At 42.7% G+C, this 18,020-nt stretch overlaps 1 protein-coding gene across 3 annotated transcripts in view; it reads left to right on the top strand.

The window, feature by feature from the left end:
• The window catches only part of bnc2 (basonuclin 2), an 803,167-nt gene that overhangs the window by 713,788 nt on the left and 71,359 nt on the right, over nucleotides 1–18,020 (top strand). For all 3 annotated transcript variants that reach the window (XM_039758208.1, XM_039758207.1, XM_039758209.1), the window contains exon 5: nucleotides 6,849–9,100. In XM_039758208.1, coding sequence (XP_039614142.1) covers nucleotides 6,849–9,100 — 2,252 coding nt within the window. The remainder of the gene's footprint in view (nucleotides 1–6,848; nucleotides 9,101–18,020) is intronic.

Genomic DNA, 18,020 nt, shown 5'->3' with positions numbered 1-18,020 from the left:
ATACAATACTAAAAACTACTGTAAGTGACACACAAAATGGAGGAACCAGTGCCGGATAGTCGGTGTCAGTCTAGGATACTGGACTTGAAACACAGTAAGCTTGAGGACTTATAATATGAAGTATCAATAGAGAACATGAGGCCAGGTGGGTTTGTGGAAACATAATGTAACATAACATAGAATAAAATGGCAGCACAACATGAGAAAATGGATTGTAACAATGTAGAGTGGTGTATTTTACAAAGTCATGAAATTAAATAGGGCGGCACAGTGAAGTTTGCATGCTCTCCCCGTGTCTGCATGAGCTTCCTCCTGGTGCTCTATCCCAACAGCACTGAAGGTAACGCAGGAAGGGGTGAAACATCCCCATTGCACGCCACACACAGACTGGGCCAGTATGGAGTCGCCAACACACATGCCTTTGGGATATAGGAGGAAACTGGAGTTTGCACAAAAAAATGCAGTCCTTCATTAAGTAACCTCATTTTTCTTTGGATAACATTGCAAGTCCATTGTCATCTCGGAGTGATATGCCAGCTCCTGCCATGTGTATTTTTTATTTTATTTTTGAATTCCATTCTGAAATCAGATAGCCCTTATTACTGAGACCAACACACATACATCTGTCTTTCATCACTGCACTGTATAGCCAAGTTATTTGTTCATGGCGAAGTACCAAATTGGTAATAAATGTCATTTTTCCAGTAATGTAAACCACAGTACTGTACAAATCACAAACAGTGCAGTGAATTAAGCAATTATGTTTTACAAACAATTTATGATCCATAAAGAAGTGAGTCCCAGTATATCAACAAGGGGCAGTTGGACCCTCATTGATCTCTTCATCTCTGCAGACAACTGAACTATTAATGTGTCCACTAGAAGACCTTTGCCTTATAAAGCACCATTCATGTTCAAGTTTTATTTCTCATTTGTTGTTAAATGTGGATAGATAGATAGATAGATAGATAGATAGATAGATAGATAGATAGATAGATAGATAGATGAGGGCACATTAAGATAGATAGATAGATAGATATGAAAGGCACTATATGATAGATAGATAGATAGATAGATAGGAAAGGCACTATATAATAGATAGATAGATATGATATGCTATATATGATAGATAGATAAATAGAAAGGCACTATATGATAGATAGATAGATAGATAGATAGGAAAGGCACTATATAATAGATAGGTAGATAGATGGATAGATAGATAGATAGATAGATAGATATGAAAGGCACTATATGATAGATAGATAGATAGACTCTATATAATAGATAGATAGATAGATAGATAGGAAAGGCACTATATAATAGATAGATAGATATGATAGGCTCTATATGATAGATAGATAGAGTATATACAGTAATTAATAGAAATAGCCATAAATGGAACTATGTAACAGTCAGATATATTTAGCTCAGCAGAGTGGCAATAATTAGGGTTTCTGTGATGTAGTTTGTTATCTACTTTAAAAAAATATATACAAGTAAACATATTTCCTCCATTTTCCAACTCGTTTTTTTCATTTCAGGGTTGTGGGGGTGGATGCCTGATTTTGCTGCTTCAGGTGCAAGGCAGGTGCCAACCTTGGTTCTTCAGCCAATCTATCTCTGGGCACACTGATGCCCACACCTACATTCACTCATACTGGGCTAATTTAAGTCTCCAGTCAATCAATTCAGCATGTCAGTAGAATATGGAAGGAAGGAAAACTCTCCCAAAACTAGAAAGAATGCCACTAAATTACAATGCTGCCCTAAAATAATTATGAAAAAATAGTTTTTTTTGTGTAGAACCTTCTCACAATGTACACCAGTGAAGTGAGCTTTTTAAATATCTTCTCCTTCTTCTTCCTCCTCTTCATCTTTTACCACGTCTAGGTGAGCTCGATGTTTTATCGCTTTCTGTGTGATTTTTATATCCAGATGCCTTTCCTGATGTCAACCCTCCCCATTTATTGGGGTTTAGGACTGGCTCCAACATGGCAGCTGGGCTAATTTTTAAATTCATATCTGCATTTTAAAATTTAATTAGTTGATTTATTGATTAATTTATTAATTACTTTTGCAGCACAGTTAGGGTGTCTTTCTCAGGATCACAGTACTGTGTAAACCTTATGCATCAAAGCCAAGTGCTTTGGCTTACCTTTGTATTGAGTAAGCATTTCAATGAGCAAAACTTCATAAATAATATACAAAAAATACACCTTCATACAAGGGCAAGTGTCTGTGCGTGTGTGTCCTTCTGGTTACTTGGGATAGAAAAAAAAATAAGCAAATCATTTAGAAGAAGGTTTTTTATTGTAAAAATGCCAAATAAAGGTCTAAAAATAAAGAAAATTAGTCTTTTCAGCCTATTCTGTTGTCCTTCAACATCAGTGTGGTAGCGACTTTCAGAAGCTTCGTGAGTGAGCTTTAGAACTTTAATGTTAATGACTGATGATTTGGTGTGGTGGGCAATGGATGACAAAAAAATAATGATAAATCGACGCACACATTGGGAAACCAAACCCCCAGATTGACTAGGCTAGAGTTAGAAAACCAGGCCAATATAGTAGTGACAACCGCTGCATTTTCCCAGCAAAACACTAAGACTATAAAAGTGGCCATTTTGATGAGTGAAACCGAGTGGAAGTGACAATAGCTGGTGGCTCTTTCCAAAGAGGAATAAGTTAGGTGCATATTATTATACCATACCAAATGGACAACCCGAATAAAAAACATGAGGTGTACGTTGATTACTTAGATTGTGACCATCTTTAATGGGTAGCGCAGCTATTGACTATATACGTTCGTAAACAGTAGTGCAGTAGTTGATGGATGGATAGATAGATAGATAGATAGGCACTATATAATAGATAGATAGATAGACAGATACTTTATTAATCCCAAGGGGAAATTCACATACTCCAGCAGCAGCATACTGATAATAACAATATTAAATATCAGAGTGATAACAATGCAGGTATAACAGACAATAACTTTGTATGATGTTAACGTTTACCCCTCCGGGTGGAATTGAAGAGTCATATAGTGTGGGGTCTCCTCAGTCTGTCAGTGGAGCAGGATGGTGACAGCAGTCTGTCACTGAAGCTGCTCCTCTGTCTGGAGATGATCCTGTTCAGTGGATGCAGTGGATTCTCCATGACTGACAGGAGTCTGCTCAGCGCCCGTCGCTCTGCCACGGATGTCAAACTGTCCATCTCCGTGCCTACAATAGAGCCTGCCTTCCTCACCAGTTTGTCCAGGCGTGAGGTGTCCTTCTTCTTTATGCTGCCTCCCCAGCACCCCACTGCGTAGAAGAGGGCGCTCGCCACCACCGTCTGGTAGAACATCTGCAGCATCTTATTACAGATGTTGAAGGACGCCAACCTTCTAAGGAAGTATAGTCAGCTCTGTCCTCTCTTACACAGAGCATCAGTATTGGCAGTCCAGTCCAATTTATCATCCAGCTGCACTCCCAGGTATTTATAGGTCTGCACCCTCTGCACAGTCACCTCTGATGATCACAGGGTCCATGAGGGGCCTGGTCCTCCTAAAATCCACCACCAGCTCCTTGGTTTTGCTGGTGTTCAGGTGTAGGTGGTTTGAGTCGCACCATTTAACAAAGTCCTTGATTAGGTTCCTATCCTCCTCCTCCTGCCCACTCCTGATGCAGCCCACCATAGCAGCGTCGTCAGTGAACTTTTGCACGTGGCAGGACTCTGAGTTGTATTGGAAGTCTGATGTATGATGGCTGAACAGGACCAGAGAAAGTCCAGTCCCCTGCGGCACTCCTGTGTTGCTGACCACAATGTCTGACCTGCAGTTCCCAAGACACACATACTGAGGTCTGTCTGTAAGATAGTCCACAATCCATGCCACCAGGTGTGAATCTACTCCCATCTCAGTCACAGGCCCAAGGTGAGTCTCAAAACTGAATGTGCTCCTCTGTCACCTTCTGTTTCAACGTTGTAGTATTCCATCCATCCATCCATTATCCAACCCGCTATATCCTAACTACAGGATCACGGGGTCTGCTGGAGCCAATCCAGCCAACACAGGGCACAAGGCAGGAAACAAACCCCGGGCAGGGCGCCAGCCCACCGCAGGGTTGTAGTATTAGTATCTTTATTATTATTGTCATATAACCATCCATGAATTTTCTGAACCTGTTGATTCCATTACAGGGCTGTGAAATTCGTATTATTGTTATTAATAAATGTGTGTGTATTACTGTTTCCAGATGGTCTCGTTTAGTCCCACATGCCCAAGCCATGCAGATGGACTGGCACCTCATTCCAGACAGGCTGTATCCTCCCCTAGCTGTAAAATTGGATTAGGCAGGCTCAGTAAAAGGGATGTATGAAATGTTTTACAACAATGCAAAATATGCAGAAAATAGCATAGCATAAATTTGAGCCTGTTTCAGATTGTTACAAAAGTGGCAATTTAAATCATGGAATGGCTGATGACATTGATGTCTGCCAGCTTCCCTAATTAAATGCTAAGCAGTCTTTACCTTAGAGAGTACTAAAGGTTCAAAATGTTAATGTCAGGGTTGTGATACAGACTGAGTGTAATAAGCTGGCTTGGCTGTGTCGGCTTCTTGAATGTTGTCAGTCTATGGCAGGGGTGTCGAACTCCGGGCCTGGAGGGCCGCAGTGGCTGCTGGTTTTCATTCTAACCCTTTTCTTAATCAGTGACTGGTTTTCACAGGTAATTTACTTTTTTTCCCCTTCATTTTAATAGCTTTTTTATTTAAGATTTCAGTCCTCTGAAGTTATTCCTTTCTTCATTAAATGACAGCCAAACAGAAATGAGATGTGAAACAAATCAACAGATGACCAGCTAAAGTGGGATTTCAAACTCTAACCAATTTCACTCCAACCAGTCTCTTAATAAGAAGCTGATTCTTGCTGTTAATTAAACTCGTTATTTAATTCCATGGCTTGTTGCTGCTCTCATTCTGCCACAGCAGACATTTCCAAAACTTTTCAGTTTTTTCTAAGAACATTGTCAAAATGTTTTGGTGACCTGAGAAATCAACCTTACTGAGACCATCACCTTTCTTTATTTCCACATACTGTGTGATGGGCACAGGTGAGCTGCTCATGTTTTGTGTCTCCTTATTGTTTGGCTGCTAATTAAGGAAAAAGAGACAACTAAGGGGCCTGAGTCAAGTTAATTAAAACTAAGGCAAAAGAAGTTACTTAGCAGCAGAAACTGGTCACTAATGAAGAAGAAATCGTGCAGCCACTGCAGCCCTCCAGGACCGGAGGTTGACACCCATGCTCTATGGCGTTATCTTTTAAAGTTCTTATCTCCAACATTCAGGTTTGTCTTGTCATTGTTTCTTGCTTTATTGCCAACAGTCTGGACATCTTAGATCGTTTGACTCCAGTTTTATTCCAGTTCCAAAGACTCATTGTGGTTTAGTGGCTCCGCGGGTTCCGTGCCCTCCCCAGTTAGGACATCTTCCCTATAGGATTCCCTACCTGGGTTTGTTCATGAAACTCCATAAGCGGTCCTATTCAGATCACACCTCGAGTGCTGCATTTTCATTGGCTAAACTATAGATAGATAGATAGAGTAAAGGCACTATATAATAGATAGATAGATAAATAAATACATAGGTAGATAGATAGATAGATAGAGTAAAGGCACTATATAATAGATAGATAGATACATAGATAGATAGAGTAAAGGCACTATATAATAGATAGATAGATACATAGATAGATAGAGTAAAGGCACTATATAATAGATAGATAGATAGAGTAAAGGCACTATATAATAGATAGATAGATACATAGATAGATAGATAGATAGAGTAAAGGCACTATATAATAGATAGATAGATAGATAGAGTAAAGGCACTATATAATAGATAGATACATAGATAGATAGAGTAAAGGCAATATATAATAGATAGATAGATACATAGATAGATAGATAGATAGATAGAGTAAAGGCACTATATAATAGATACATAGATAGATAGACACTTTATTAATAACAGTATCCTGTAGTTTGAACCGCCTGTCCGAGGTCGACTGATCCTCATCATACTGTATTGTCACCTCAGGCTGCCAGTCTGCTTCCATGCTGTACTCTCCTAGGTTCCTCTTATAGTTTGCTTCTCTACAGTTTGTCATTTATTTAGTGATCTTGTCTTGCATTTAATCTCGTGACTGTGTGTTTTCTGAAACATTGTCTGTAAAATAAATGTTGATTGACTGATTGGTTGAAGGCCGTGAAATGAGAATAGAGCAGCTCCAATGCTTATTTCAGGTGAGGGAGCAATCCCTGAGTAAAGTTCAGGCCGTATTCACAGCACTGAATTAGCTCGGTTTTTTTTTTTGGCACTACAACCTGTTATCGGTTGCTCAGTTTTGCTTTGTTTTTTTTTTTTTTTTTTTGTTTGTCATGCCTTTACAGAAAGCTAACAAAGCAGGGCCGCCTGTATTTACCGAGGGAGGAACAGCAAGAGTTCACATCTCCGTGAGCTGTGTTTGGTAAACAGTTGCATAACAAATAGATGATGGTGGCAGAAACGGCGCAAACCGCAGGAACTTGATAACAGCAGAGCCCCAGTGGTCTCTGTTTTGTTTGCTTTTGACATTATTAAACTCAGTCTGTTTCACTAGCTGTGATGCTAATTGCTGCATTTGCATGGCTGATTTCCGAGACACAAAGAGAAGGGGTGGCTGGTATTAATGAGCTTTGCATGCAGCTCTCTGAGCCTTTTGCCTCACGGGCCGTGAGCAGAGGCCTCTTCAATTGACTGCAGTCATTATGCACAATCAATAAGTTTTTTGTATTTGTCTTTGTTGTTTCTTTGCAATGGCCTACAGGATGCTGCAGGCAAGGTGCTGGACCGCTGGGCCATCATGTCTCGGGAAGAAGAAATCATTACCCTCCAGCAGTTCCTGAGGTTCGGCGAAACCAAATCTATCGTGGAGCTTATGGCAATTCAGGAGAAAGAAGGCCAGGCGGTGACAGTGCCCTCCTCAAAAGCCGACTCTGACATCAGGACTTTCATTGAAAGCAACAACCGCACCCGAAGCCCCAGCTTGTTGGCCCACTTGGAAAACAGCAACCCCTCCAGCATTCACCATTTTGAAAACATGCCAAACAGTCTGGCCTTCCTCCTCCCTTTCCAGTATATCAACCCCGTTTCTGCCCCGTTGCTTGGGCTGCCCCCCAATGGCTTGATGCTTGAGCAGCCGGGGCTCAGACTGCGGGAACCCACCCTGCCAGCCCAAAGTGAAGCCAATGAAAGCAGTGATTCAGAAGTGTCAGTGTCCCCCTTTCGCAGTGGCCAAAGCCCCAACCGCAGTGCTCTGAGTAATGTCAGTAATGTGACGGAGCCCAAGTCGGAGCCCAACAACATCTCCTCCATCTCGCCGCCATCGCCGCCACCCCAGCAATCAAGTAACAGTCTTAACGACCACCATCTGGTGAAAACGGAGCAGTCAAAAAGCATTTCTTCATCTTTTTCCTCCAAAATCCACCGCATGCGTCGCATGGGCTCCACGTCTCGTAAAGGGAGAGTGTGCTGCAACGCCTGTGGGAAAACCTTCTACGATAAAGGTACACTGAAGATCCACTACAATGCGGTCCACCTGAAGATCAAACACCGATGCACCATCGAGGGCTGCAACATGGTCTTTAGCTCTTTGCGTAGTCGCAACCGCCATAGCGCCAACCCCAATCCACGCTTACATATGCCAATGTTGAGGAATAACCGGGACAAGGACCTTATCCGTGCCAGTTCTGGGTCCAGCACCCCAGTCATTTCTAGTACCAAGAGCAGCTTGACCCTTACCAGTCCCGGTCGGCCCCCAATGGGTTTTACCACCCCTCCACTAGACCCGGTCCTTCAGTCTCCCCTGCAGAGCCCTATAGTCTTCTCCTCTTTGAAAACGGTTCAGCCTGTCCCTCCATTTTACAGAAGCCTTTTGTCACCAGGAGAGATGGTCAGCCCTCCTGTGTCCTTGCCAACTAGTCCCGTAATGCCCAGCTCGACCACTTCCACTGCAAGTAACGTGCTGTTAGATCAGCAATCACAAGTCCCAAGTTCAACTCACCCAATTCTCCTCTCTGAAGCCACATCTACAGCTCATAGTCTGGTGCTCCAAAACAATTATGACACATCCATCATTGACCCCACACCCAAGAAAAAACCCAGAAAATCTAGTATGCCAGTTAAGATTGAAAAGGAAATTATTAACGTGGCAGAAGACTTTGACGAAGAAGATGATGAGGGGATGGAAAATGAAGGCGTGATCAATAACAACTCAGACTGTCCCCATCTTCTGCACAATCATCACAACCATCAGCACCCAAACGCAGTTAACAACAATCATTGCCAACATTCCTCTCAGGATGAAATGAGTCCCAGCCAGGCTTTGAAAAGCATGCTTCGTCAGGATCAGGACGACAGGCGGAGCACTGGAGGGGGATCCGAAATGCCTTGCATGGGGAGCTTCACTTCAGAGGAGCAGGACCACGATAAGGACTTTGAGAATGATTCAGAAGCCTCAGAGACCAAAATGTGCTGTGGAGATCCTGACTCCATGGAGTCGGAAGACTTGCAGCGCCATCACCATCACCACCATCTCCACCACCATCACATTCAGCATTTGAGTGCTAAAGACAGAATGGAGAAGGAGCAACTTGAGCAAGAGGAGGAGGACAACCATTTGAGGGAGAAACTGGAGGATAAGCACGAGTCCTTGCCCTCGCCACATCAGCCAGTCATCAAGATTAAAGAAGAGCTCACCGACCCTACTTATGACATGTTTTACATGAGCCAGTATGGCCTTTACAATGGAGGAGCTGTCGCAGCCGCAGCTAGCATGGCCGCTTTACATGAGTCCTTTGTCTCGTCCATGGGCTTTGGTGGCAGTACACAAAAATATCCCTCCCCTGAAGGTGACCTCTGCTCCAGTCCCGACCCCAAGATCTGCTACGTGTGCAAGAAGAGCTTCAAAAGCTCGTACAGCGTTAAACTCCACTACAAAAATGTGCACCTGAAGGAGATGCACGTCTGCACGGTGGCAGGCTGCAATGCTGCTTTTCCATCGAGAAGAAGTCGGGACAGGTTAGTATGACTAAAACTTGCACTTGTTACTTTTTTTTGCATGGTGCCATGCCTATTAAACTCATTGCAGATGTATCACTAATTCATGTTTCTTAAATATAACTATGGCCCAGAAGAGAGACTTGAAAGGCATTTTGGGACACATGTCAAGAATTTCAATTGGGAAGCTTATAAATTGTCGTTTTTTTCACTGTTAGAAGCTCTGGAACTCGACCGTAACTGAAAAGTTTTTGTCATGGAAATTGTACGAGTGCTTAATTCTGAGATTCTCCGCCCATCATTTCAGGTTTAGGGCTAAAACTGGCACAGCTGGTAAGTTCTCAATTTGTAAAATTACTGTTAAATGTAAAACATCCACTTATTTTCTAAATCTACCTGGTCCAATTCAGGGGTAGCATTCAGCGTGTCCTCAAGGGGACTTCAGTGCACATCTGCCCGTACTAAATGTAAAAAACAAATAACACACAGTTGATAGAGTGCTTCATTAACCAGGCTGCAGCAGACTGGCTATAATTTTATTTTTACATCTGTGGTTTCCAAGGTATTTCTTCACGTATTCAATCTGAAATGAATCCTCGACAAAGGAGAAATCTGCCAACAATTTCTGAAGTTTTCGCATGTGAAAAAGTTGATGACCTCATAGTGCGGACCAGAATTATTAATGATCTAGAGATTACGTGGGATACATATTTTGGGGTTGAATAACATTTACCCAAGACTGTTCAAATAAGTTAGTCATTGAAAAGGAACATTTTTTTGGAATGAATTAGAGGGGTAATTCCTATAGACTGGTAGCTACCAAATTTTGACTCATTGTATAAAGAACAGAATCAGGTCAATTTGAATAACTAGAAGCTAATAAGTTTAGAGTGTGACAGATAGGGGGCGCTATCGCTCCCTCGAACCCTCAGACAATACGTCAGACACCAGGTCCAATAATATGACTTTTTATTAATAAACGGTGCTTTGTGCACTGTGCCCTCCTGTCCACAATACTCATACAATAATCAATCCTCCATTCCCAGATGCCACCCTGCCAGCCAGCTCAGCTCATTCATCTGGGATCTCTCACAGTCTTTTATAGTTAATGACCCAGAAGTGCTTCTGAGCCCTCAGTCCACGTGATTATCAGCACTTCCGGGTCAGGTAAAAAGTCCTCTTCTTCATTCTGGAAGTACGTCGTTTTCCCTATCGCTGTGACTAAGACGTACTTCCGGGATATAGGACAAATGCACATCTCTGAGCCTCCCTGCAGCGTCTCCTGGTGGCCCCGACGTTATCCAGCAGGGTTGCGTATTAAAACTACATAGTCCTAGATGCCCTGCTGGAATTCGGGGCATCTCCATGCTGCAGGGAGGGCTCGGCCTGGTGGCCTGGGGGTATTGGCCGGGATGAATGGCCGGCCATAGTCCACAAGAGATTGTTCTACAAAAGCTGGCTCAAATATTGACAGGTCATAGGGCAAAAGATAAAAGGACCAGGAGATGGAATCTTAACCAGTAGTTTGGCAAGGATCATAACCAGAACATCAGTCTAACGTCCAACAAATTCCAACAAACAATCTAAGTATCATAGCCTTCAGATGCATTCTTAAAAGTTTTATTATTTGTTTGTCTGAGTCAATAATCTTGGAAAATGGCTTATATAGCATTGCGAAGATGACATCACATGATTCAACTTCTGGGGCCAGACCCCTCACAATGGACAACTGTTTTCTAACGAAAATGCTGCTGTCCACTAAAATTCTCGCTTTTCGTGGATTCACTTATCTTCAATGAAAGTTCAACCAATTTCTCAACACCCACAGTCCACTCGCGACTATTCGCCACGATGCGCAGTGGAAAAATATTCTGAGAGGCGTATCATGCAGCAGCAGCACAATCTTCACCCAGGAAAGCTGCAGTCTTGTTCTCACAGATTCTGTTGTGTTAGCAAGTTTTCACATTCTGATAAATTTCCACGTGTTCTCAGTGTCCTACACTGTTTTTCACTTATCTCTCTATTATATAAAAAAATCCTTCAATGCAATGAGACTTTTTGTCCTGCGAGATGAGACTTTTGCCTTGACATTTTGTCAAGTCTTGCTCTCCTCTCAAACATTTTCAAACAAGACCTCAACTCTCATTTGTGTGAATGCTTTTGTCAGACACACTTCCTGCGCTCTCAGCTCTTATACATTTTAATGTTTTCCTCACATTAAGTTCCCAATTAAAGAAGACGTATTATGTCCAAGTCTTATTGAAGAATTTCAGTACGAAGGGTTATCAACATAAAAAATGAGTACAAGCCTTGCACCGAGAAATGAGGAAGTCAAATAAATCAAAAATGTCGATCAGTTACACATCAAATTGGGTAAATGCGTCCAAAAATTTCGATTGGTTACACATCGAATTGGGTAAATGCATCCAAAAATGTCGAACGGTTACACATCAAATTGGGTAAATGCGTCCAAAAATGTCGATCGGTTACACATCAAATTGGGTAAATGCGTCCAAAAATGTCGATCGGTTACACATCAAATTGGGTAAATGAGTCCAAAAATGTCGATCGGTTACACATCAAATTGGGTAAATGCGTCCAAAAATTTCGATCGGTTACACCTCAAATTGGGTAAATGAGTCCAAAAATGTCGATCGGTTACACATCAAATTGGGTAAATGCGTCCAAAAATGTCAATCGGTTACACATCAAATTGGGTAAATGCGTCCAAAAATGTAGAACGGTTATACATCAAATTGGGTAAATGCGTCCAAAAATGTTGATTAGTTGCACATCAAATTGGGTAGATGCGTCCAAAAATGTCGATCGGTTACACATCAAATTGGGTAAATGCGTCCAAAAATGTCGATCGGTTACACATCAAATTGGGTAAATGTGTCCAAAAATGTCGATCGGTTACAAGGCATATTAGTTAAATGCATATCATTAGACTCTGCTGAAACAGTTGGTGGTGATGGTGCGAAAGATCAAAACAATATCACAAAGAATGTCTACATCCGTTAACGACGTCTGGTCTTCAACCGCATGAATTACTGTAGATAGAAGGAAGTATCCAAGGAAGGTAATGCAGTACATCTTCAGCGGATAACATTAGACACCAAAGAAGATCTTGATATGGCATTTGTATTAAAACATTAACAGTTTCCCATTAGAATAGCTTTTGCAAAGACAATTAACAAATCACAGGGACAATCATTCGAAAAAGTCGTTTTATTTAATAGACAGAAAGAAACGAAATTCAATCATGAGCAGTTATATGTTGCGTCGATGCATATGAAACAGATCCCATGAAAATAAAAATCTGTTTAAATTGTACATACACAAGCGACAGAACCACAAAGAGGCTAGTGTGTAGCGCAGGCCAGGGGCTTGGCGAGCGAAGCAAGCAGGGGGCAAAGCCCCCTAGCATTTATTAAATTTCAACAATTGCAGCGTAGCCTTGTGCTAATGAAAGTGTTTTGCCTAGCACTGTTAAGAGCAAACGCATTTTGATGAGCTTAGTTGATTTTTCGTTTATTTGAAATTATGTGTAGTGAAAGTGTATAGTGAATTGGATCCATCAAATCCTAAACCCATTTTTCACACAATATCTGTGGGGTTTTCCAGGAACCCTATGGATAATGAGAACTGACTGTAAAGTAAAAGTGGTGCCAAAACAAAACAATCACAAAATGAAAGAGAAACTGAATTCAGCAAAAGACTATGAGAAAAATTCGTGAAGCAGAGGTTCATTTGCTTCAGCACTACTCACCCTCACAAGATCTTCCCATTATTGGCTGGTGAAGTTTAGATGCTGCGCCATCTTTAGAATGATCGCTACTATGACGTCACAGCTGAAATGACACATGTCTGATAACCATGGGGCATTATAGCGACCAAAGACTAACATGGCAGCACCCACAGAAAGAAGCAGACAAAAATTCAAACACTAAACGGGGCAAGACATTCAAAATACAAATAATAAAAAAAGCACACATTAATAATGTGTTTTTAGAGCACTGTTGATATGGAATGTATTGATCTACTGTATGGCATTTTTACTGGCACTGATTAGTACCTGGTGGGTAGCGTGAAGTTTGCATGTTCTCCCCGTGTCTGCGTGGGTTTCCTTCCACAGTCCAAAGACATGCAGTTTAGGTGCATTGGCGTTTCTAAAATTGTCCCTAGTGTAGGTGTGTGTGTGTGCCCTGCTGGCGCCCTGCCCGCGGTTTGTTTCCTGCCTTGTGCCTTGTGTTGGCTGGGATTGGCTCCAGCAGACCCCCGTGACCCTGTATTCGGATTCAGCGGTGTTAGGCAATGGATGGATGGATTAGTACCTGGTGGGTAGCGTGAAGTTTGCATGTTCTCCCCGTGTCTGCGTGGGTTTCCTTCCACAGTCCAAAGACATGCAGTTTAGGTGCATTGGCGATCCTAAATTGTCCTTAGTGTAGGTGTGTGTGTGTGCCCTGCTGGCGCCCTGCCCACGGTTTGTTTCCTGCCTTGTGCCCTGTGTTGGCTGGGATTGGCTCCAGCAGACACCCCCTTGACCCTGTAGTTAGGATATAGCGGGTTGGATAATGGATGGATGAATAAATATATGTAACACGGTAAGGAATTGTGGGTAATGTCCACAGCAGCTTTAACGTGAGATGGGCCAAATTCATATCCTAATCTAATTTACACAAATGGGCATTTTGTGTTGTCTTGTGAAAGTGTCAGGTAACAACTTAAAAAGCTTGGTCCCGTCTCTTTCCATTACCCTACATACCTCGCACATTTCAGTCATCACTTCATTATCTAAATGACACCAGCCATGCTTTAATAGTCTTGACTATACTTTAGAAATAAGAGCAGAAACTACGTAGGCTTGGAGAAATTATGTCATTTAATGTAATTTTCATGTCAGTAATGTGCCTGAGTCAGGCTCTTGCTAATGATAATAAGCAGAGCTGGTGATCTCTACTTATTACTTTCAGGGCTATACTTTTTTGGAGTTGCTTTCCCTAGCTCTGACACTATATCTGAAAATATCATTATTGTCAAACATGTTGGCACTTGGTTTTCGTCTCCCTTGATGTTAAGCTCCAAGGAATTCCTTTCAAACTAACCTCTGAATTAAAAAAATCTGTTCCCGCATGTATACACACTGACATTTTGTATAGGTGTTTGTACCGTACCCCATATTAAAAACACACACTGCCAAGTCAATAACGAAAGTGCATATCCTAGAATCGCAAGGAAAGCATTGGAAAGCCAGGCAGGTACGTATGACTTTGTGCCTCTTGTGGCAATAAAAAATAATAAAAAAAATAAAAAAAGCCTCCACTGACAAATTAAGGCTGACTCGAGAAGCAGAGTTCTTTCTTGTGCCAGTCTGAGATCGTCTGTCATCAGACCCTCATCTTCTGGTACTCTATTCCACCTTGCCATCTACCTCCATAACTGGAAGTCCTGCCCTCCATCCTAACACCTCAGTGCCTGTTGGAGTCCCTATGCCATGGCACACTCTGGCACTTGGATCAGTGGCTAAGGTACTGATTCTTAAACTTAGAAGGCCACCAGTTCTGTGTAACCAGCCGCCCGTGCTGTGCTAGTAAACAATTGTAACGTATACCGACCCTATAAGTCACCAAGGCATTCCCTTAATATATAACAGTAGATCAATTGGCCTGCTTCCCAATGGCACGCCATACAAATGTTAACCTCCAACCCTTCCTGTTGCCCAGAGTGCCTCTGACACGCTCCCCCAAAGAAGAAGCCTAATCCTCTTAGCATGTCACATGACTCCTTCTTTGGCAGTCCACTTCTTAAGGCGTACAGCGCAGTGTGACAGCATCCTCTCAGCAACATTCATTCTAAATTCTGTGAAAGCCTGGAGGAGGATAAGAATGGAAGCATGCAGATCACGTCCCCTTGTTTGCAGTCAGTCTGTGTGTGTGTGTGTGTGTGTGCCAGTCACCAGGAAACAATTGTTTGTATATGAAGTGGCTCCACTTCAACAACGCTAATGTCTCCATGTTCTTCTTGAGAGGGGCTCACAGCTGGTAATCCTTTAAGGATATCTGCGCCAGTGAGTGCATGGAATCAGAATGCTTCCTTGAGGTTACTTTAAACCGGAATGAAAGTTGGCAAAGAGCAGAATAATTATTAGAAATGAGTAGAACATAACAATTGCAAATCCATTTTTGGGTTTTGGGTTACCAGAGCCAACTCCAGCAGCATTGGGTCCTTGAACAGGGAGTTACTTTACTGCGGGCCCCATTACATACAATACAATACAATACAGTTTATTTTTGTATAGCCCAAAATCACACAGGAAGTGCCGCAATGGGCTTTAACAGGCCCTGCCTTTTGACAGCCCCCCAGCCTTGAATCTCTGAGAAGACAAGGAAAAACTCCCAATAAAAACCTTGTAGGGAAAAATGGAAGAAACCTCGGGAAAGGCAGTTCAAAGAGAGACCCCTTTCCAGGTATGTTGGGCATGCAGTGGGTGTCAAAAAGAAGGGGGTCAATACAATACAATATACACAACAGAACAATTCCTTAAGACAGCATAATAATAAAAACTTTAGAAGTACGGTTTAACAGTAGATGATATAACATAATTAGGTTTGGAGTCCTGGAGACCTCATCCATCAGCTGCCTCTCCATTTGGCCATGCCACGGCTAAAACGTTGCTCTGATGAAAGGACCTTTTTTCTTTCCCATGATTCCTGTGATCCTCCATCAGGGATGACTTTACCATAGGCAGGCAAACAACTTGGCAGGTGGGCCGTGGCACCAATGGCCACATTTGGGTACCGAGAAAAGAAACAGAATAGGTGAGGGTTAGTATCCAGTTATAACCCAATCTGCAATCACAATGAACCTAATCTGCTAATCTTTAGGGATCTGGGGGACCCCCCAACATTTCCTTTGAATATTTCAGTAAGAGTTATAAGATGTCATTTCATGCCAGCAAACACAGAGATGTTATCTAGGACTTTCTGAACTAAAAATATTCCAGTGGCTTTCATTTACAAATAACAGTATTTAAGGGAAATGTTAGTGTTACCCGGACAAAGTTTCTTAAACCTGCCTAATCTATTACAAGGTCGCCTGTCCGTGCAGTAGTTGTCGCAAGTTGAGCACCAGTCCATCACAGGGCCCACTCACATTTAGAGTGATAGCTTATATTAACGTGCACGTGTTTGGGGATGTGTGTGGAAAACTGGAGTGTCTGAAGGAAATTCCACTTGGACGCACAAAAACGTGTACGCTCTATATGAGGAAACAAAGCATTGGATTCGATCCGATTATGATTGAAATCAAAATGAACACAAGAATTGGTTGAAGACACGAGAAGGCAAAATGTATTAAAAAAAAATAAAAACCTGCTACCATTTCGGACCTGTGCAAGGTCAGCACTGCAAATCTTGGGGTGAGCAGGCCACAATGCCCTCTAGTGGCTATGAAGACAAATGAAATATAAACCCATAAATGAGTAGGCCATCTGCTGGCCTGGAAGAATTCTGTTCATTTCCTGAAAGTTATCCATGGCAGCCTTCAAGGGTACTAAAAAAGAAGGGAAAAGAGCATCATTCAAAGGAACTCGCCAGGGCATATCTGTAAATCATTTTGCACATTATGCGCTTGTTGTACCCCTTTCTTCATGCTGTCTGTACTGGTTTTCTGTTCTGGCACATTTTGCAATTTAAGAATTGCAGTTCCTGTTTTAGGTGGCATGGTTGTTAGCCCTCCTACCTCACAGATGCAGTGTCCCAGGTTTGAATCCCACCCTCGGTTATTGTCTGGGTGGAATTTGCAGGTTCCGTCTCTGTGTTTGGATTTTCCTCTTGGGTATTCTGTGTAGTGTTTCCTAACTCCCACTATATTGTATATAATATACAGAATATATATATATATATATATATATATATATATATATATATATATATTGTGAACCTGGCCCGGACACAGACAGGCGGACATGTTGTTAATCAAACCACCACACGTTTATTTACAATATTTACAACAAATGGTTACACAGACCCAAATAATGGTCACTAAGACCCAGTCCAAACAGTGCACACAAACCCCAAAACACTCAGTCCTGGCCACAAATGCCTTTCTTCGGGCCGCATCCACTCTCTTCTGCCTCGTCCTTCTTCCACCCGACTCTAGCCCTGAATGAAAGGAGACGGCCCCTTTTGTGCAAGTCCCGGATGAGCACCAGGTGTTTCCGGCATTCCTCCCTTGGCCACGCCCCAGCGTGGCGGAAGTGCCGGCTGTCCTCCCGGCAGCTCTCCGGGTGCCATCCAAAGTCTTCCCCCCAGCACTTCCGCCACACCAGGTCCCCAAGGCATTGTGGCGCCTCCTGGCGGTGACCACGGGCCCCTACAGGGTGGAGCTTCCATGCCCTGTACCCGTGGCCCCCAAAGCAACCAGGAAGGCGACCCCCACGTGATCCAGGGTGGGCACAGACCCACATCGGGTCCCTCATGGCGTCCCGGCCGGGTCATGGCCCCTGGCATCCCTGACAATATATATATATATATATATATATATATTGTAAAAGATGTAAACACACAGCATAAAGGTTTGGGGTTTTCCGGCCCCGTATATTGTAGACGATCCACAATAAATCAAAAGAAAAGCAGGCCAAAAATCTAAACTAAACAGTTCATATGCGCGACGCCGAATCATGGCGTCGGCGGCTATTTTATGAAGGAGAAGCCGGAAGTGGAGGAATGCTGGGAAGGAACCGTGAGAGCGGATGGGATCGGTGACGTCAGGAAAAGATGGAGGAGGAAGGGCGGAAGTAACGCACTGCGGGCAAACCCGGTTTATGGTGGCGGAGCGTCTTTTTTCCTGAAAGAAAGCAGAGGGAGAAAGTTAGTACCCCGCTATTCCCTGCCGGCGAATGTCTTCCCAGGTGTGTTAAGATCCGTCCGCGGTCTCC

The sequence above is a fragment of the Polypterus senegalus genome, chromosome 7 (assembly GCF_016835505.1).
Source record: "Polypterus senegalus isolate Bchr_013 chromosome 7, ASM1683550v1, whole genome shotgun sequence".
Lineage (NCBI taxonomy): Eukaryota > Metazoa > Chordata > Cladistia > Polypteriformes > Polypteridae > Polypterus > Polypterus senegalus.
This window is presented reverse-complemented; position numbering and strand designations above follow the sequence as displayed.